We start from the raw sequence: 22,270 nt of genomic DNA, 5'->3' as shown, positions 1-22,270 counted from the left end.
CTGCGCTCCGCAATGGGGGAGGCCACAGCAGTGAGAGGCCCGCCTAGTACCAAAAAGAAGAATGAAAAAAAAAAAAGGGAGGAAGGCATTCTGGACCAGAGAACGGTGGACAAACACCTTGATGGTCTTATAGGAGGGGAGGGCAAGGAGCAGACAGCACCACCTCCAGCAGAAGGAATGTGTGAGAAAACAGTTAGCTAAGGAAGGACAGGGCCCCTGGGAGGACCTTGAAAGCCAAAATCAGGTCTCTAGGCCTGTCAGGCAATAGGAAAACATGGTGCGTCACTGAGCAAGGTGACAAAAGGGGTTATCACAAAAGCTAGCTAGAAAATAGGCCTCCAAATTAATTTTGATGTGGAGGTGTATATAAATCAAAGGGTAAACCCCAATGAGCAGGCAGAGAATGAGGCCTAGTCCTGCCAAGGACCTCACTTTAGGTGTGTGATTTAGTCTTACCCTTCGGAGACAAATGCAATACATTCCATACACGTCCACCGACGAATGCTGGCCCTGCGAGCTCCGCGGGGATGGTGAAGCCAAGACCTCTGGCAGGAGGGACACACTGCACTGGCCCGCCATGAATTCAGAGCTGCTCCTAGGAGGTTCCCGGTTCACCTGCTGCCAAACCAAATGCCCATGGGAAAGAACAGGAGCAAGAACCGCAAAGTCTCCGCAGCTTGAGGGAGACATGTGTACACTCGGGCAGGAGCGCACAGATTGGACTAACCCAAATCCAGAAGTGCAGACTTCCAAGGTGAGAAGGCTGAAGCCAAGGGAACAACACCGCTTGGAGTTCACGACAGAACGCTTGGCCGCGAAGCATGACGAGGTACAAAAGCGACGGGAGAGAGAGTTTCCAACGCCGCAGCACACCCCTCCTTCTCAATACTAGGGCCGTTAGATGTGAATGAAAATACGAAGCCAGACAGATTTAATTCCACGGTGCCTTTGAAAATTAAATTCCCGTATTTATCAGTTAATAACTTTTTTTTTTTTTTTTTTTTTTTTTTTGCGGTTCGCGGGCCTCTCACTGCTGTGGCCTCTCCCGTTGCAGAGCACAGGCTCCGGACGCGCAGGCCCAGCGGCCATGGCTCACGGGCTTAGTTGCTCCGCGGCATGTGGGATCTTCCCGGACCAGGGCACGAACCCGTGTCCCCTGCATCGGCAGGCGGATTCTCAACCACTGCGCCACCAGGGAAGCCCAGTTAATAACTTGAATCATCAAAAGGAATAGCCCAAGTAGAAAAGTTAAATGTTAGCAGATGATGACTTATGGAAAATCTTGCACAGAAAAATTAATTACCTCCTCTCTTCCTTTGCCATAGAGTTCCTCTACCTAAGTGTCACTGAAGGGAAAGATGGTGGCTTGTAAGTGCAAAGGTAGACATGTTAGAACTGGTTCTAGGGTTAAATTCAGGGAGAGATGTATCACGCGGGCCTTAGCTTTATCCTCTTCCAAATGGAGGTGGTGATTTTTTTATAACTGCTGTGTGCACTTCTACAGTTGAAAAAAATAGAATAAACTACCGATTCATGCTACAATAAGGATGAAACTTGAAAACATTATGCTAAGTGAAAGAAGCCAGAGACAAAGGGCCCCGTATGTATAGTATGATTCCGTTTATGTGAAATATCCAGAATAGGCAAATTCATGAAGACTGAAAGCGGATTAGTGGTCGCCAGGGAGAGCGGGAGGGGAAGCTGAGGACTGTCACTGTTTAATGGATATGGGTTTCCTTCTGGGGTGATGAAAAACTTCTGGAACTAGATGATGATGGTTGTACAACATTACGAAGGTACTTAGCGTCACTGAACTGTATACTTTAAAATGGTTCAAATGGTAAATTTCATGACGTGTATATTTTACAATTTTAAAAGAGAGAGAATAGAAAATAACAGTCTGGCCATCTATTCTATACATAATAAATGTCTTATGAACAAAAGATACAAATTGACCAAGGTGATCACAATTGTGGCGAAACTACTAATCTAAATTTTTTATCTGTTTTTAGTGAGTACTGTCTTGGACAGAACTATCATGAACAGTTCCCTCCCCTTTCTCTCAGATGGCTACAAAGCTCACCTTGTGCCAGCACCCGCAGAGCCAGACTGGGAGGAGGACGAGGAGCCAGGGAAGCTGCAGAGTGGTACAAAGAGTAATGCAAAAGCACCATGCCTACAGCCAAAAGCCTCAGGACAGGCTTAGGAGTGTGGCCTCTGCCACTGTAGCTCAGAGAGCACGGACTCCAAATGTGGCATCACAGGAAAAGGTTAACTGACTCATCCAACAAATATTTATTGACTATCTACTACAAACCAAGCTGCTGGCTAGATGATATAATTATAGCAGTGAACTACAAGGTCACAGTCCCTTCCAGCAAGGAAATTACAATCTAGAGTGCAAGACAGACAAGAACTAAAAGTTACATAAGGCCGAGTAGGCAACTGATGCCTACCTACTACCGGGCATCCTAACGGATCAGAGCTCACGGGGATATGGCCCTGTCCCCACACCTGAGACAGGCCAAGGAGGAAGTCAAACTGAGGCTGTGAGGTGGAGCTCAACCTGGGGTGACTGGCACGGAGGACACGCCCAGCTCCTAGAGGACCAGACTCCGACCTGCGTGAGAACACGTCCCTCTCCTCTTTGTGTACCAACTAGCCTGGTCTCTACACAAAGCTCAGCCCCTTAAGCTCTCTTGCGGCTCCCAAAACAACAGGGTCGGTGTCTACACTAGGGGATCCACTGGGTGCTAGGAAGAGGGTTAACTGGCAAAGTGTGCTAAAACGTGACAGTTTTCTCCTGACAATTTGCCAGTCATGCTTGATACTTAGCCTTCAATCCAGAGTCAATCTAGTTTAGTTTCCAGAGAAGGGTTCACTCTGGTTGAACCTACATGGGATACTTAAAAAAAAAAAAATTGATTCCTGGGCCTCTCCCTAGACCAAATGACTCAGAACATCTGGGGTGGGCATGGCATCAACACGTTTTAAAAGCACCCCAGGAGAGTCTAACGCAGGAGCTGCCAGGATTGAGAACCACTCATCGGGGACAAGAAAGGAAGGGAGCTGGCTTTATCAAGTGTCTACAGTGGGCTGGGCACCGTGCAGCTCTTTACATACGGTGTCTGTGGCTGTAGGTGTTCCTTCCTCAACGTCTTGGAAGTGTTCTGGCCACGAGCATTCTGGCCCCTAGGAGAGGCACTCAACCTTGGGAGGGACAGGAGATCAGGAATAGATACCCCAGTGTCCTTACCCCTCAGGTGGGATAACTCTGAAGCATCCTTTAAGCCTGGGGTAAGCAAACTAGTTAATATGTCAGGCTTTGTGGGCCATACAGACCTTGTCTTACCACTCAAACCTGCCCTTGTGGTGCAGAAGCAGCCAGGGACAACGGCTGAATGAATGGGTGTGGCTGCATTCTCATAAAACTTGACTTACAAAGACAGTGGGTCACACCCTGCTCTACATCTAAACAGATTCCCAGAGGTCCTTAGTGGGAACGAGTCCCAGTTGCCCAGAGCAGTATCGTGTCAATAACATGCTATAGAGGCTTCATTCCCTTACTGTGCACTTCCTGGGATCACGGGCTATAAAAACGACTTACACTCAGATCCTCACCTCACAGCCTGCTTCTGGGGGCACCCAACCAAAGTCAGTATCTTGTTTTATTCTTATAACTGCCCCAGCGGTTGAATACTGTCATCTCCACCGTACAGTGAAGAAATTGAAACTCAAGGACTACACAACTCCTAAGTGATAGAGTCCAGATTAGAAGTCTAAAGATCTCTCTACAATATGACCAGAGTAAGGATGGGTACAAACAAACACACACGCACACACACACACACACACACACACACACACACAAAAATACTTAAATATATAGTTTTAATTATGGTGGACAAAAGTACCACATACGGCAAATCACAGAGCAAAATTCATACAAAATGACAGGTCTCTGTGAAGGAAGGGGTTTTATAAGAAATCATACTATAAATAATAAGAGGTGAGGGTGATGAAAAAATTACTTTCTCTTTTACGCTGTTTCTAATCTGGGGCAGAACTCTTCCCACCTATCAGTTAACGGGCTGCAAGCCTGGTGCTGTCTTCTCTGGCAAAATCCCCGGTCATACCAGGGAGCCGATGTAGCCATTCAAGGCAAAGCCCCAATATGTAATTTGGAGCTTGAAGAGAAGGGAACTGGATTAAAATATCCTCTTATACATCGTAAAATGCGGGGTGCGGCAGGGCGCAGTAATTTCACAAAGTGCCCACAGATGCACTGGCAAGGTTCCCCCAGGGACCCCGGGAATTCCAGAGAACAGGTTGAGAGCCCAGAGGCGGCCGTCAGGGGCCGAGATCTCTTTAGCTTACGCGGTCTTGCCCTCGCTGTCGTGTTTGGTGGCGCTGGCCCCCTTCTTGCCCAGCAGCGAGGCCACCTTCTCTGCGTCTCCGTGCTCCACGGCCTGCAGCAGCCTCTCATCATTCTTGCTCCACTCGTTGGTCTGCGGAGCAAAGGGGACACGCAGAGCCGGTAAGCGATAGTGGCCACCGCCGTGCAGCCGGCGGGACCTCGGTCCTCCCGGCTCCCCAAGCCTCCCATCGCGCAAACCAGAACCTGCCCCCAAACGCACGACCTTTAGAATACCTCTCCCTTCACCATGGAGACACCCCAAAAGACCAGTTTCCCCAAAGAAAACATCCACAAAGCGATGAAAGGGCGGCCAGTCGCCAAACTCCGAAAGAAAAGCAACTTCTTTCAACTGAAATGGGGAAGATGAAGCAACTTAAAAAAGACCAAGAGGCCAGTTTACACATTAGCTTATTTCCAGCTGGCGCCACAGAACACTGACCTTGGACCTGGTGAGCAGCTCACTGGGCTCCCGAAGTTACAGGGCCAACCAGCCACCAGCCCAAGGTCACCTGAGGATTTACACGTGCGATTCTCCATCTGCTTTTGTTACTGCTCCTTCTGGCCTGTTTACTGGACTTGGAAGTTCGAGTTGTACGCTGATGTTAAGTAGTCGTCTAGGCTTCCGACTCACCAGAGAGAAAACTTCCTCCCGAACTAATTAGGACACATCAAATGGCTCTGAGCAAAGTGTCCGCCACCATGGACCCTCAGCCCCAAGAGAATAATTCTGCCAACCGCAGTAACAGTAAAGCTTTCAGCTGCACAAAAACTACTTTCTACTCGTACAAGGGAGAGAAGATAATATAAGAGCAAAAAGAGCCTTGAGTACTAAGAATTGTCCAACGTGAAAAGGCAGCAGTGAGCCGCTGAATATTTTAGAGCAGAGGAGAGAATAAAGTCGGGGATGGAAGAAGAGTTTAACAGGAGGTATGTGAAGCATGAGGGGGGTTCATCGAGGGGGAGGAGATCCTGGGACACATCAAAGCCCCTGGGAAACTTTGCAGGCCCAGCCTGCCCTCCAGACACATCCCCACCCCAGCCCTTGCTAAGCCTACTTTCCTGGCCTCTCCATCTGTGGACCCCACCACCCTGAAAGAGAATCTTCTTCCCTCCCCAACGCTTTCGGCTGCTCCCCTGTGACCCCGAAAATAAGGATCTCCAAGTAATTCATATTAAAGGCTTTGCCACGGACCACTTCCAGGAAGACGCAAGGAGACTCTGGAAATTTGCTAACAGGAGGGACTCTTTTAAAGGACCACAGTCTTCCGTGGGCCAGAAGTGTGTTCACATCTCTCTGTACGCACAGAACTGGGAAACCCGACAGGCCTGTGCCCTCTCATAGAGCAAGGGTGAGGCCACCAGATGTCCCCAGCACCCCTCCAACCCTAGCCTAGAGGCAGGGCTTTAGAGAAAGCCACAGGCCGTGGAGGAGTACAACAGGTATACCCCAGGGTTCAAGTCAGGAATTTGCTTCTCTGAGAGTCTCGAGGCAGGGTGTCTTCCATTTCTCCGGACTCCCTCCTTCCCTCATGAAGGAGGAAGTCCCCCTCCTTGCCATCACTGAGTGCAAGCACACAGCAAGCATGAGGTAGGTTTGAATGAACATCACAAGTCTGTCCTCTAGGCTGCGTGAAGTCCAGAACTCTAGATGGACACGTACGTGCTAGGGATCTTAAGTCACCTGGAAATAAACCTCTCTGCCTCAGTTTCCCAAAGCTTTGAACTGGATGACCACTGTGATTCCTCTAAAGCTGAAAAGGTTTAAATCTATAAAATGTCCCACACCAAACAGTGCTAGGAATTATTCTAGAACAGTACTGTCTGTGATCATGGAAATGTTCTATATCTGCACTGTCCAGAACTGTAGCCACCCGGCCAGTGATTCTCAACCAGGGGTGACTTTGCCCCCCAAGGGACGTTTAGTAATCTCAAAAGACAGTTGTGACTGTCATGACTAGAGAATGCTCCTGGCATCCAGTAGGTCGAGCCTGGGGTGCTGTTAAACACCCTACAATGCATGGGATGGCTCCCTCCCCCCAACCAAGAATTACCTGGCCCCAAACGCCAGTCTCAAATTAGCTACATGTGGCTATTGAGCACCGGAAATGTGGCCAATGCGACTGAGGAACTGAATTTTTAATTTTAATTTTAAACTTCAACTGCCAGTAGCTAGGGGCTATCCTATAGAACAGCACAGCTTCACGTGAAGGCTCTCTAAATACTGTTTAACAAAGAAAGAATGTGTCTGGGCCAAATCATCCCCAATTCTCCTAACAATCAATTTACTCACAAAGAAGACATTAGGTTTTCTCTTCAATTACAAATCAGGCTTCCTATTGAAGGGGAAGGGAACAAATATACTGCCCAAGGCACAAGCATTTGTTAGTGGAATAGCAAGCTTTACTTGACAACAAAACACGTAGCAAACACCAAGAAACAGATCTGCTTGTTTCGCCCCCAGTGCATTTTACTAGACACAACAAAACAAAAAAAGTTTACTGAAGCACATTTCGGACCAGTTATTCCTACCTACATTATCCCGAACGCTGCATTATTTTTAGTGTTGTCTTTTAAAATCCTTCCCTAATTTAAACTGACCAAATTAAAACTGGATTGGGCAGATCAAAAGGATATGAAATCTCAGAGGACGTGATTGAAAGTACCTAAGCAAAGAAAGGCCACATGAAAGGATTTTCCTTCTCAGTGCCGCTAACGCACTCAACTCTTGGGCAGAGAAAAATCTGATTGCAGGGGGTCCCTAAAATTAGTTACACGTGGATCTGTTACCGGACACAAGTTCGTGTGCCCAATGCACAGTGAGGCCAAACAAACCAAAATGTCAGGAGTTTGGAGCAGAGAAAGGTTTATTGCAGGGCCATGCAAGAAGAAAGGGTGGCTTGTGCCCCCCAAAACTCTGGACGCCCTGAAGAGTTTCAGCAAAGCATTTTTAAAGGCCAGGGGCATCCCAGGGTATGTGATCAGCTCGGCCACAATTCTCTGATTGGATGATGGGCGACTTAGGCACCAGAAGGTCTGGGGGCTATGTGCTCAAGATCATCCAGTAGTTCTTCCCTTTGGTGGTGGTTTCTTAGCATCTGAAAAGCCCAAGCAATGTGTAGGAGATCCCATTATCTGAGTACTTCAGAGAGGAGCTACAGCAGAGGATACTGGGAGAGGGGTCGGTGGCGGGAAGGGCCCGTCTCCGTTACAAAGGTGCAGGGAAGGTGGATCTGCAGGACAGGGCACGGAAGCCTTGAGCTCCCACACGCATGCACACACACACACACACCCCATACTTTGCCCTATGCTTTTCTTCCATTTGGCTGCTCCTGAATGGTATCCTTTATAATAAACTGATAATAGTAAGGGAAGTGCCCTCCTGAGTTCTGTGAGCCGTTCAAGCAAATCATCAAACCTGAGGAGGGCGGGACTTCCCTGGTGGCGCAACGGCTAAGACTCCACGCTCCCCATGCAGGGGGCCGCAGGTTCGATCCCTGGTCCGGGAACTAGATCCCACATGCTGCAACTAAGAGTCTGCATGCCTCAACTGAGGAGCCAGCGAGCCTGCCTGCCTGCCACAACTAAGACCAGGTGCAACGAAAGAAATAAATTAAATATTTTAAACAAACAAAAACCTGAGGAGGGGGGTTGTGGGACCCTTGGACTTTATAGCTGGTCAGTGAGAAGCACGGTTGGCCCAGGACCCGAAACTGGCATCTGAAGTGGGAGCACTCTTGTGGGACTGAGACCTTAACCTGTGGGGTCAGATGCTAACCCAGGGCATTAGGGTCAGAACCGAACAGCACCGCTGGACACCCACTTTGTCAGGGAAGTTGAAGACCTGGGTGTTGGTATGACGGAACCCTCCACCCCCGCCCGCATCCGGGACTGTAAAGCAGACAGGTTAGGGGGTTCCCAGAGAAAGAGAACCAGGAATGGCTTTCCTGACATGAGAGAAGCCACTCTGGCCTAAGCCATTCTGTGATCTAAGCCTGGCCGTAACGCTTGCCCTTGAACAGGTCTCAGTAATTAATGATCCCAAGGGAACAAAGGAATTCGGAAACAGAGAAAAGGCAGTCAAACAATAGTGCAGTGATAAAGCAGAGTCCTAGTTCTTCCTCAAGGGATAGACATAATAATATATCTTTGAGTTCTGCAGGAACTAAGGCCCCCACCCAGGAGGAGGATGGAATAACCATGTTGACCCTCCAGACTTCAATCAAGTAAAGCTTGGACTAGTTGACCTGTGCCCCAGTTCCATGCTGAATTCTCCTCCGCTCAAGCCCCCTCACGAATATGCACGTATCCTTAGCATACAACTTCCCCCACTTTGCTGTTCCCGGGAGATGCTGCTTTGGGAGAGATCGCCGGGGTTCTCCTTACTGGCTGCAAGTAATCAATCCTTCCTTTTCCTGATCTTCGGCTTGGCTGTGTCTATTGGCTCGTCATCCACCAAGAGGTGGATCCGGTTTTCGGGTAACAGTGTCAGGAACAGATCACAGGATAGATGAAGTGTGAAATTGTGCCATAACGTTCCAAAGTAATTCACTCATACTCGGGAATCAAGGAAGGCTTCCGGAGACCACCATCACATCAATGAAACCCCTCCACCTACTGGCACTTCCTCCACAGGGCAGGCTCAGCTCTGCCTCCACACTGGGCTCCTGGTCCCCTTAGAACAGTGCTTTTAACCTCTTAGTGGATTAATCCAACATTTTAAAAAATAATAAAATAGAAAAAAGAATTTAAACATCAGATGCGTAATATTTAATAAGGTTAAACATTCTATGAAACTTCTAAGGGTGTAGTGGGTGGTGATATAAAAATATATTTCTTACTGGGGAGTCACAATAAAAAACGACGGACGCCACTGCTTCAGAATGCAGTCATCCCATCCTCCTCTGGAAAGGCTGCCTTCTAAAGCCCAGTGGACCCTACAGGCTCTTTAAGCCTTTCCAGGTGACCTCTCTGGGCTTTTCACTGATGTCAGTCTCCGAGGGCCCGCCCACTCACCTCCACCGAAGCCCACAGCCTAGATTTGATGAAATATCGCGTCCCGGCTTTTGTGCGCGCCAGCTCAGCGGGGTGGGGGGGGGGGGGGGCGGGCTAGTTTTGTCTCCTGGTCTCCAGCTCCCTCAAGGCACTTACAACAACCTTTATTTCTTAGCCCCGTGGTACCTACTAAATGCTCAGTGTCTGATTTTAGTAGGAGTTTCTTCCTCTTGATCAGCTTCAACCTCTGAGTTGGCAAATATTTCTTTCTTCATTTCTGAAACTCTTTCATCCTTTTGCAAACAACTATTTAATCATGTTTCAGATTTTCGTTTTAAACAAGCTAAACAAATCCAGCTCCCTCAACTTTTCTACTCCATTAACTCTTCTAAGGCCACTTTTCCGAGATTTTAATCACAGGTACACTTTCTCCAAATCTCTTCCCAACCAAGGATCCACGCCTCATCAGTCCATCAGGGTGAACCCAGTGTCCCCCAGTCAGGGGAACCGCATGTGAGCTGGTTAAATACACAGACTCCCAGGTCCCATCCTGGAGATTCTGGTCCCAGCGATCTGGGCAGTAGGGTAGGCAGAGGGCCCTGGACTGACCCAGGTTCAACGACTGCTCCCATCTGGATTGCAAGTTTGGCGACAATGGGAACCCATGCTAAGGCTAAGCAGAGAATTTACTGGAAAGAATTTTCTTCCTCCACAAGGTGTTATTAAGGGCAGGGATGGGAGAAGAGAAATCTTCTTCACTTTTTCCTTACGGAACTAAGTATTTTGTTTCCTACGAAAGCTTAATAAATATTAGGCTTTCTCTTGGAGTTGCATGTGCAACCTATGTATAAGACATGTATGAAACGTCAATGAAAGCATTGTTCATAATAGGCAAAAATGACAAATAATCACACATCCAATAACAGAACATGGATAAATTACAATATAATCAAACAATGGAATATCACACAGCAGTGAAAATGAACACCCCACAACTTCATGCAAGAACACGGATGAATATTTAAAACAATATTGGCGGAAGTAGCAAGACGCAAAAGAACACAACAGTACGACTGCACGTATATAAAGAGGAAAACAGAGAAAATGGATCCATATTGTTTAGGGAGGCATATATAGATGATAAAACCATAAAGAAAAAAACAAGGTTACCATAAAAGTCAGGATATTGGTTGGGGTGGGTGTGTGTGGCATCTGATCAGGAAGGGACACCTGGGCGCATCCTAGAGTCCAGCTCAATCTCCTGACCTTATTAGTGCCTCTACAGATGTTCACTTGTTAAAGTCTACATTCTTGTTTTGTGCACTCTTCTGTATACGTGATTTATTTCACACACACACACACACACACACACACACACAGAATTTAGAAAGAAGTCTTGTGGATCATTTTCTGGTCACATCATCACCAGACCAAGTGCCTTTGGACAACCTGCATTCTCACTTGCTGTCTCCTCATCTCTAAAATAAAGGCCGCCTGCTGCCAGAATGTGGCTCTTAGGAGGCCTCACAAATCCCCTGGAGAATCTGATTAATGTATGGACTTTTCTCAGAAGAATGCACAAACACACAGACGTCTGCATACAAAAGAGGGTTCTCCGGGGAATTCCCTGATGGTCCAGTGGTCAGAGCTGGGCGCTTCTACTGCAGGGGGCCCGGGTTCGATCCCTGGTTGGGAAACCACGATCCCGCAAGCCTCGCAGCTCGGCCAAAAAAAGGATTATTCAAAGAGGGTTCTCCCAGCATAAACTACCCCTAGGCCCATCTGTAAGCCTAAATGAAGAATTCCTGGCAGAGAGAAAGAAAGAGGCTTCAGATTTTAAGTGCTTCTGAGTTGAAATTCCAGCACCACCACCTCGCATTTAGGTGGCCTGGAGTGGGTCATCCACATTTAAGTCTCTATTTCCTCATCTGTAAAATGGGAGAAATCCTACCTACTTGCACATTACCCTGGGAATTAAATGCAATGTACATAAAGGGACTGCCACATATTAGGCACCCAAAAAATGGTGATTATGATTAGGCTTGAATTAGATGATCTGCACCGTTCCCTTTTTGGTTTATGCTCTGAATCTTCCAAAAGGTACAAATTAGGACGAATGGTCCACTACCCTTTCAGAGGCAGATAACGCCTTAAATTTGCAAATTTTCTACGATGCTTCTTAAGAATCACATTTTTTTTTTTTTTTTTTTTTTTTTTTTTTGCGGTACGCGGGCCTCTCACTGCTGTGGCCTCTCCCGTTGCGGAGCACAGGCTCCGGACGCGCAGGCCTAGCGGCCATGGCTCACGGGCTTAGTTGCTCCGCGGCATGTGGGATCTTCCCGGACCGGGGCACGAACCCGTGTCTCCTGCATCGGCAGGTGGATTCTCAACCACTGCGCCACCAGGGAAGCCCAAGAATCACATTTTAAAGGGCTCTAGAGACAACACTCACAGACATGAAATTAACGATTTTAGTGACTATGGCTCACTTCTCCAGGAGAAGACTCTTTAAACAGACACTGTTTCAACAGAGCACACTGGGCCCCACTTGCAAGTTCAGGAAGCCATACGTTACGCTCTGGAGACACGTGTAATGTGTCAGCTGTGAAGGGCAGCATGTGGGAAAGGCAGACCTTACCTTCCATGTGGGCTCCAAACATTCCTGCTAATATATCACAAATGGGATTTTCAATGACTGGTCGGTAAGTGTCCTATTCGTCAAATCATTTCCAAATGACACTCTTACCTAAGAGCTTTTCCTTGCAGTCTGGCCCTTTTGAAAGACTTGTCTGCCTCCTGCGAGGGTTGCAGAGACCCTGTCAACAACGTGACGAACGCAGGGGCTTTGGCAACTGGCAACATCTGCCCTTGGCCAGACGTGGCATCAGCTTCTTTTCTCTTGGTTCAATCACTGGGAACTGAAAAACCAGTGGAAACTCAGTGGTCACAGACATCTGCCTAGTGGGCAGGTGTGAGTTTTGGAATACACCCACCCAACCAAGATAATCCAGAGGCACAGAGCGATCCAGGAAGAGAAAGAAATTTCTTTGACTTCCTTTAGGAAAAATGCTAAAGTCCCTAAGGATCAAAAATTCACGTAGCTCCTGTTGGATGGAGCTTGAGCAGCTATCCGGAGGAGTCTACTTGAGAGATTATCTTTGGAAAGGCTGCCTTTCTCTCTCGAGTTTACGGAGAGTAGACTGTTGTGCCAAAATAATCAGTTCGGCTAAAATGAACATTAGACAAAGTAGACAGTGTTTTCACCACTGGGAAGGTTTCAGATTCATACCATCCAGGAAAAAAAAAAAAAAAAAAAAAAAGAGCACACCCCTCCTATTTTAAGACAGAGGACAAGAAACTGGCAAGCTTGGGGCCAGATGATACTTTCCCCTGTTGACTGCACCAGCCAGTGCTTATTAGATATCTACCTACTAGGTACAAAGTAACATTTGAAATTCTATAGATGTTAACATTCATGCATTTGTTCTTCCGTTCATTCAAACTCAGTGCCTTTTACATGACTGGCATAGTCTTTACTGAATCTTCTATATAGTTGAGACAAAACGCAGCAATATGAGAAACACGCCAACGATACAAAACAAGACTCAGAGCGCTAAAAGGCGTGAAATGGGGAATCGGTCCAATTAAAGGGAGGGACGACCTTTCAGCTGCGCAGGAAGGGAAGGCTTTTTGACTGGATGATGAACTAGATCTTGCAATGAGTAATATTTAGGCTAACAGAAAGAAGACACAACAATTGAAAAATGCAAGATGTATTTAGAAAAGAGTGTAAATAGTGAGCTGATCCAAGTGAGGCCTTCCAAGACTGTCCTCTTTGGCATCCATGGAACACCCAGGAAATTACCAACAGAACCAGAACACCCAGGAAATTACCAACAGACCAGGACTTACAAATCTGACCATTCTCCTGTCTTTAACAAGCCCAGCAGCTTCACATAATGTCAGTTCCTTCAGACCAAAACATAAGTTCCTCTAAAATGAGTTTCCCTCTCCCCACATTTTTATGTCAGATTATTCACACAGGCAGGTTCCAGTGTCTCTGGGAATCACCGTGGAATCTGTCAGCATCCCTTCAACAGACTGTGTTATGTGATTCCACATAAATGCTGAATGCTGCATCATGGATCTAACACATAATTATCAACACCTCCATCCAGAAACAGCCCCTCTGCCAGACCCACTTCACACACCGCCCTACTCACTGCTAGTCGCCTGGGCCGGTCACTTCCCCGGCTAGGCTCTCCCGTGCTTCTCTTCCACGGCGTTTGGCACAGCTGTAATTTACACAGTATTCCTAAAGTACCGGCCCGTCAACCTCTCACCCGGACTGGGATTTCCAGGGCACGGCCAATGGCCAGCTTCTATCTTGTTCATCATAAAGCCTTGGCCCCTGGCCCACTGCCTGCCAGATGGTAGGGGCTCAATTCAGAGCTGTTCCTTCAACAGCTCTGTTCTCCTTCCTTCTACCTTGGGAGCCAGTACTGATTCATCTTCTCCATCGATGCCTTTGTCTCAGTTCACAAATGCATGTAAAGGCTCCACCATCCTATCGAATTCCTTCCTTTGACTATGATAACCAGTTTAAAACATTATTCTATACTTAAAACCATGTCACATCAGGCAAAAACAGTCTCAAGGGAACAGAGATATATCTGGGAATAGGTCAAACCAACTTTACCCTTCAGGGAGAAAAATGGTTCCATCCAATTCAGTTGGGCTCAAGTACTTGTTTATTTTATATACATACATCAAACAGGGGGGTATGTATGTATATACATATACATACACACACACACACACACGCACACACACAGTACCATGGAATGTCCTAGGGATAAAAAGATGGATATGAAGTAACGTGGACAGTGAAGAAGTTCATGTACTTCTGAGGACAGAAACACACCCAATAATTACTTACATCATCATCTGTCAGTGCTCAGCCAGTGTTGAGAACTGAGTGCTACTGAAGTCCAGAGAGGATGCTATTACAACGAAAAACAGCTAAAATCGCATAGTTCTAGGAACTGTACTACAGTTCCCACTTAATATTACATAATTGTAATTACATTAATGTTACAAAAATGTAACAACATAAGAATATAAATACAATTTAATATTAACACTAACCCTATGAAGCAGGTACCATCATGAGTTCATTTGACAGATGAGAAAACAGGCACGGAGAGTTTAAGAAGCATGAAACGCTACTCTTGGTTCTCTCAAGAGAAGAAAGGTAAAGCAGGTCACTTTAAAGACAATGAAGACACTTTTCAGGATGAGCACGATTTAGGCGTATTTATAGACTGAGGCAAGCAAGGGGGTCAGTGCAGAAAGGAGGAGTGCAAAGTATAAGGAGTGGGGGGTCGGAAGTGAGGATTCAGCCCAGGCAGAAGGCTGATCTCTGCGAGTGAGAGACCAATTAACTCATGTTATGGCTCCGAGACAGAAAGGAGGATGAGGAGGGTGAGCAGAGACCCTGTGGTAGAGAGGACGTCCGTTTGTGTTTTATAGCTTCTGTTTTCTAGGGGACACAGGAGGGAACGTAGGCAGGGTCAGGGGTGGGCTAAGGAGCTTGAGAAATGTTCCCAGTAGCTAATGTTCCCAATAGCTCCTGGGGGAAATGAGAAAGGAAACCCACTTGGAATGAGTAAAGGGGTTTTCAAGCAGCCCTGAAGGTCCAGCTGAGAGCAGGAATTATAACTCCATAAAGAAACCACTTAGTGGTGGTGTGTGATTTTTCACCAGAAGCATTAGGTAGGACGGGAGCAAGAGGTGGGTAGCTTGATCCATGCCTGGAGACTGGGAAGACGGATAAAGCAGAGATTCCAGGGTCAAGAGGACAGGAGGTACCAGGGAACAGGTATTTGAAACGACTATGGGATCAGGGCAGAGAAAGGTAAGGTCTGGACATAGTCCTACAGACCAGAGGCAGGTTGTCAGATGGGTCATTTAGATGAATGTTAGAATTCCCGTGATGATAGCAGAAAGGAAAAGTAGGAGCTGGCGGCTAAATTCCTAGAAAAAGAGCCCCCAAAAGATGATGAAGAAAGTGAGGTGAGGGTGGCCCAGCATAACCAAAAAGAGTGATTGTCAACAGAGAAAAGAGTGATGAGGCCGCAGAGCAAACGGCACAAAAGCCTTAATATAGAAATGGCTTCCTGTGACTTACTTGAGTTTCTACTATGTACCAGTCCCTTCCGGGTGCCCTCAAGAATTGACTTCATTTCCCTCTAAGCACCTGTACTGGCTTGAATAGTATCACTACAAAATTCATGCCCCCCCCCCCACAAACCCCAGAATGTGACCTTATTTTGAAAGAGGGTTTTTGCACATGTAATCAAGTAAAGAGCAGGTCATTCTGGATTAGGGTAGGCTCCAAGCCCAATGACTGGTGTCCCTGCAAGGAGAGAGAGAGAGAGAGATGAAGACATAGAGGAAACAGAAAGAAGGCCACGTGATGACAGAAGCAGAGACTGGAGTTATGCTGCCATTAACCAAGGAATGCTGGCAACCACCAGAAGCTAGAAGAGGTAAGGAAAGATTCTTCCTTAGAGCCTTTGGCGCGAATATGGCCCTGTCAACGCCTTGATTTGGGGCTTCTATAGCCTCCAGATCTGTGAGAGAATAGACTTCTGTTGTTTTAAGCCACTTGGTTTATGGTATTTCTTATGGCAGCTCTAGGAAATTAATACACCATCCAGTGAGATACCTATTATTATCCTCATTTTACTGATGAGGAAACTGAAGATCAGAAAATATAAGTATCTCGGCCAAAGTTACCAGGTCAGAAAGTAGGAGGATCAGGATTCAAACCCCAGACCTTTGTACCTTTTCCACTGCACAGCCCTGCCCCTCACATATGTTCACTGCACTGGGGAAGACCAGGTAGAACACAGATGATGGCATGGTGGGGCCTGTGAGGCAGAGGGGCAGACCTCAGTCTGGTGGTACTAAGATTGGAAACGCTAAGCTCTAAATCCTTTTTAAAAGCAGGAACGCCACTAAAGCAAACGCAACATGATACATGAACTTTATGGTTATACAAAAGCATTTAAAGTATGGTTATTTATAAGCATATTCACAGTAAGGTCTCTTTGAATAGTAAGCTCTTATATATATTTACTCATGAATCATATGTAAATGCGACTTGATTTACTCAAAGAATATTCATTACTTGAAGGGAGATACATGTGTAACAATGAATATCTTAAGGCCGGAGCAAGGCTTTCCTTGCACACAGACAGGACACCTGTGGACACGTCTGGCTATAACCCAAGCACACGCCACATGCCAAGTACTCTGGCATGCGTTTGAACATAATAGGCAGCCACAACCCCTGAGCTTGGCTTTTACCCAAAGGGCACAATATAGATTTCCCATGAAGTATCCAGACGAAATGCTTTCACCCATAAGGTCTTAAGCCAAATGCTTGAGGGCACTTTAAGCGCCTAAATGGTCAGAGAAGAGGATCAGGGTGGTCCCTTGCCCTGATCGTGCCCAGGCATCATGCGCTTTATAGATGTTAAATGATGACCGAGGGACAAAATGATAGCTAAAGAAATCTATGAGCAGCGGAGACAGTTCTTGAAGTTACAAATTCTAGGAGAGTTCTTCGCCCTGTACTTCCTGCTCCCCCTCTCCACTCCCTGCACTGGTACCCCACCCCGTATCCTGCCTGCTGGAACCAGTCAGTTCAGCAGGTGAAAGCTGGGATCTTCAATGGGGTAGGTGTCGACCCAGGACCAGGATACCTCCATTGCCAATGACTCGTTTTCCTGTCTGGGGACTAAGAACGTTTGAGAACCCCAAGTTTAGGGTAGGAGACCAAGGCAGCTCCCGCTACTTAGTGTCCCCTAACCATGTGCAAGTCACAAGTGACTACAGTGAGTCGAATAATGCCCCCCATTCACATCCACCTAGAACCTCAGAATGTGACCTTAATTGAAAATGGGATTTTGAGATAAAAATGGGCCCCAAATCCAATGATTGGTCTCCTTATAAGAAGTGAGGACAGAGACACGGGGAAGAAGGCCGTGTGAAGATGGTGGCAGAGATTAAAGCGATGTGTCTAGAAGCCAAGGAATACCAGCAGTCAGCAGAAGGTAGGAGAGAGGCATGGAGCATCTTCTCCATCAGGACCCCCAGAAGGAACCAATCCTGCCTGGACCTTGATTGTGGACTTCTGGCCTCCTGGACTGTAAGAGAATAAATCTCTGTTGTTGTAAGCCATCCAGTTTGTGGAAGCCCTAGGAATCTAAGACAGTGACCCATGGAAAGAGGGTTGCTTAACCAGCACAAAATGGCCCACACAGGACTCCATCCCCACTGACTGCAGGTCAACAGAAACCTCCTGGGGGACCCACAGATGACACTGATTCAGTTCCTGTTTGTTCACAGCCAGCAGGGTGCAGACACAGAAATGGGGAACCTGCAGTAAGGTGGCTGTACCTAGCGTCTATCTCAAGGCTGCTGGAACGGCCAAATTTTAAAAAATCGACTAATCTAAGTTTTTCAAAATTTTTAGAGGGAAATATTTTTTATGATTAAAAAAATAATAGGGCTTCCCTGGTGGCGCAGTGGTTGAGAGTCCGCCTGCCGATGCAGGGGACACGGGTTCGTGCCCCGGTCCGGGAAGATCCCACATGTGGCGGAGCGGCTGGGCCCGTGAGCCACGGCCGCTGGGCCTGCGCGTCCGGAGCCTGTGCTCCGCAACGGGAGAGGCCACAGCAGTGAGAGGCCCGTGTACCACAAAAAAAAAAAAAAAGGAGAAAAAAAAAATAATGTACCTGTTTATACCCAATGTCTTTCAAAGAACATGGTTAAGTGGCTACATAATAGAGTCACCTAAGTCTCCTGGAAAAAATATGAGTGTTAACTTTTAAAAATACTCTACGTGATTCTATTGTGAGCCAGAACTATTCTTCCCTGGGCAACAATGAAGATGACACGTTAGCCTGATATTATTAACCACATTAGTCTCTGTTAAAATGCTGAACTAGACAAGAGAGTGAATCTCAACATTCCCTACCTTTCTGCACATAAAGATGGAATAAGTCCCAAAAGGCAATCGAGATGCCCCACAGAGAGAAAAGGACCTTAACCAAACTCACTGCACCCTCCTTCTGACGGGTCCCTTGTCCTGATGTCCATGCCTTGGTTAGTGGGAAGTTCATCTGAGATATTGTGATTTATTAAAAAAAAAAAAAATATATATATATATATCTGATCTCTGTCCCCATTTCCAGCAGAGAGCTCCTAAAACCCTTGGAATTTTCTAAGTGGTGAAAGCAAAAAAAAAAAAAAAGTGTCTTTGTTATATTAATGAGGTGACTTTTGGACCACAACTAAGGATGGGGGCTGGTTGCCAGGAGAAACAACCATGCGATTAGAGGGTTGGAACTTTCAGTTCTGCGCCCCTAGCCTCAGGGAAGGGGAGAGGGGCTGAAGTTTAATCAGCTGCCAATGGCAAATGATTTCATCAGTCATGCCTAGGTAAGGAAACCTCCAGAAAAACCCAAAGGACAGGGTTTAGAGAGCTTCCGGGTTAGTGAGTACCTGGAGGTGCAGAGAGGGCAAGGGAGCTCCATGCCTGTTCCCCATACCTCGCCCGGTGCATCTCTTCCATCTGGCTGATTCTGAGTCATCTCCTTCCATAAATAAACCAGAGATCTAGTAGATGGAATGTTTCTTCGAGTTCAATGAGCCGCTCTAGTAAATTCATCAAACCCAAAGAGGCGATTCTGGGAACCTCTGATTTATAGCCAGACAGTCAAAGGTACAGGTGAAGACCTGGACTTGCAATTGGCATCTAAAGTGGGGGGCAGTCTTGTGGGACTGAGCCCCTAACCTGTGGAATCTGATGTTGTCTCCAGGTAGACAGTGTCAGAATGGGGTTGAAGAGTAGGACACCCAGCTGATGTCAGTGAATTGCTTGAAGGTGTGTGGAAAACCCCACCTACTGTAATTGGTACTAGAATCATATTGTCAGTCAAGCCAAAGACCCTGGCTCTTCTCTCCCTCCACCTCCCCAGCCAATTACTCACCAACAACTGTTGACAACTGCTTCTCTGGTTTCCCTTGCATTGACCTGTTTTCCATCCTACAGCCAATGCCTTTCACCAATCCAGTTCAGTTCCACAAACATCTGCTTTTGTCGGGCATCAAGCTAGACACTGCAGATGGGGCCCTCCTCTTTGGGCACACCGACAGGTACAGATACTTGGAGAACCAGGGAAGAGGTTCTGACACGGATCATTGTTTACCTGGGACGTTTCAATAGCCTCTCAACTGGCCTTTCTACCTCCAGTCCCGCACCCTCCACCCCGGCCCTCCTTCTTTCCATGCCAACTTCCCGGGGGGTTAAATGTTCTTGTCTCCTGCTCTGGTTCACTTTCGTGTACAGAATCACCCATGGCCGTCGATGGTCACCAAGAGACCCAATACTCTTTAGCGCCCCTCCACACACACATACAATGGAAGGCTTCTCTTAATCCAGTTTCAAACCTTCAGTTCCGCTCTACCCACCTCTCCGTCTGGTCCCCGCCATGGCCCCAGACAAACGGTCCACTTGAGCCAAGCTCTTGGGCTCCAGAATCCAACTGATTCTTTCCGCTTCTATGTGAAAATTACTCAAGTAATTTTTGCTCTCTCATTTTTATCTTGCCATCTCACTCTGCCAAGGAGGCATAAAGCTGCTCCCTGCCTTCTATTTTAACAAAGTTTTACACTAGCCTTTGAAGTATACGGTTTTCCCATTTCATGTCTCACAGAGAGAAGATAGAGCGCAGGGCTAAGAGCTTGGATTCTGGGCTCCTGGATCCAAACCCTGGCTCTACCCCCTTACTAGCTGTGGGCCCTGGAGAAGTCATTTAACTCCCTATGCCTCAGTTTCCTTATTTGTAAAATGGAAGATAACAGCACATTTAAAAATACTTGACTCCCCAAACAGATTGTACTTGATGGCAGAAAATTTCATATTCTTCCACAGTCCCCCTGCCCCTGTAGATATCTGGATATTTTTAAATTAATCAATACATTAAAATAAACCTTCTCCAGTTTGGAGGAAACATTCCAGGGCTCCACCTCATCACTACCACTCCAAATTTCTATCTATGCTGCAACTGGGCTTGGAAAGCCTCAAGAACCAGAAGGTGACTTAAATAATCAAAACACTACACACACACATAAGAGCACTGTCTAATGTTATCAGAGGTTAATTTTAAATAGTCTGGATATTTTAATGTATTTTAGGCAAGAGATACCACTGATTTATTTACAACAAAATTCCTGTAGTTCTCAAGAAAGGGCATATGTGTTATAGCTTTTCTACACTCCGATAATAGCCAACCCAAAATAAACTCCAATATCCACCCACAGGGGAAAAATCTTGTTCCAAGAAATTATTTCTGCCTGACGTCTGAAGGCAGAGGGCAGCGGTTTTTAAGAGCACAAGACGAGGGGCCATGACGTTTATCATCAGTCTGATCTTTCTGAGGCTTCCCATGAGCATGTGTACAGATGGCCCTCCTGCACCACTGTCTCCCTGGTCCCCCAAGACAAAGGGCCCCCGAGGAGAGCCCAAGAAGACTGAAGCCCGTAACTGCACGTTTCCTAATAAGTGCAACAGACAAGCCAAAACCAAGGACACTGACAGATACAAAGAACTTTGGAAAACTCATCAAAGTTCCCATATGTAAAGCCTCATTCATTATCCTTTTAGAGTCCAGAAGGGATTCCCAGAAAAATGTCTTGTCTTCGAGTTTTGTGATTCAGCTAGATGCCGAGTGCCAAAAAAACACAGACAAAAGGCACCAAAAGAGGGAAAATTCTAGTCGAGCAATGTTGGAACTCTGATGTGTGGTCTTGGGCTATGGGTTTTGACCTTCATCTAATATAGATGTCAGGAATCTGCAGTTTGGACATTCACACTGGAAATGAATGCGTCTGTTGATAAAACAATGAAATAAAAATAGACAACGCAGATGCTTTTGACATTCTGAAACTCCATTTTCCAGGGCACGTTACACACAACTTATTGTCACTCACGGTCCATTTCTACTGAAAGTTGCTGGGTGTACATCTAGTGGTGTCCCACAGACTGTGAAGTTCAAGGGCAGGGGCTCTGGCTTTTACAACTGTATCTCAGGCACCTCGCACCAGGGCTGACACGTGGCCAGTGATGAATACATGTTCATCAAGTGAATGAATGTTGGCCTGAGTGAAAGACTCCAGCAAAGCACTGGGCGTTTTAAAAGATAGCGTTGCTACTAAAATCACTGAGGAAGTAGCCAGCCCTCACAATTCTCCTACGATAGTCTTTCCTCTTCACTGCAACTATTTAAAAGTTATTATCTTGACATTTTCATCTTGACACCTCCCTAGACTCCTGGCCATCAACGGACTCCCTTCTATCTATTCTAACAAATCCAAACTCTTCTCTCTATCAGATCCTCACTCTCACGGGCACTTACTGAAACGCAGTATAATATAGTGCTTTAAAGCATGGACCCGGAAGCCAGACTGCCTGGGGTCACAGCCCAGTTCCAGCCCCGTGACCATGGGCAAGCTCCTTAACTCCTGTGTGCCTCAGCTGTGAAACAAGAGATAGTAAGAGTCGCTTCGACCATAGAGTAATTGTGAGAATTAAATGAATCAAATATTTACAAGACATTTAGGACATGGTCTGGCACACTGTGAGCTTTCAGTATGAGTGTGCTAATATGGTTATTATTCACACCCCTAAGGGAATGTCCTTTGTCATTTTGAACAGTGGTTCTCGTCCTCTAGGATTATTGGCTGATGTCCACATTCACGATACACTCCCATGGCCAGTCCCAGATT

The 22,270-nt window shown here is 46.6% G+C and overlaps 1 protein-coding gene across 8 annotated transcripts in view; it reads right to left on the bottom strand.

The window, feature by feature from the left end:
• The window catches only part of RAI14 (retinoic acid induced 14), a 152,000-nt gene that overhangs the window by 51,533 nt on the left and 78,197 nt on the right, over positions 1-22,270 (bottom strand). For all 8 annotated transcript variants that reach the window (XM_059063226.2, XM_059063227.2, XM_059063229.2 and 5 more), the window contains exon 3: positions 4,378-4,508. In XM_059063226.2, coding sequence (XP_058919209.1) covers positions 4,378-4,508 — 131 coding nt within the window. The remainder of the gene's footprint in view (positions 1-4,377; positions 4,509-22,270) is intronic.

Source organism: Kogia breviceps, chromosome 4, assembly GCF_026419965.1.
Source record: "Kogia breviceps isolate mKogBre1 chromosome 4, mKogBre1 haplotype 1, whole genome shotgun sequence".
Classification (NCBI taxonomy): Eukaryota; Metazoa; Chordata; class Mammalia; order Artiodactyla; family Physeteridae; genus Kogia; species Kogia breviceps.
This window is presented reverse-complemented; position numbering and strand designations above follow the sequence as displayed.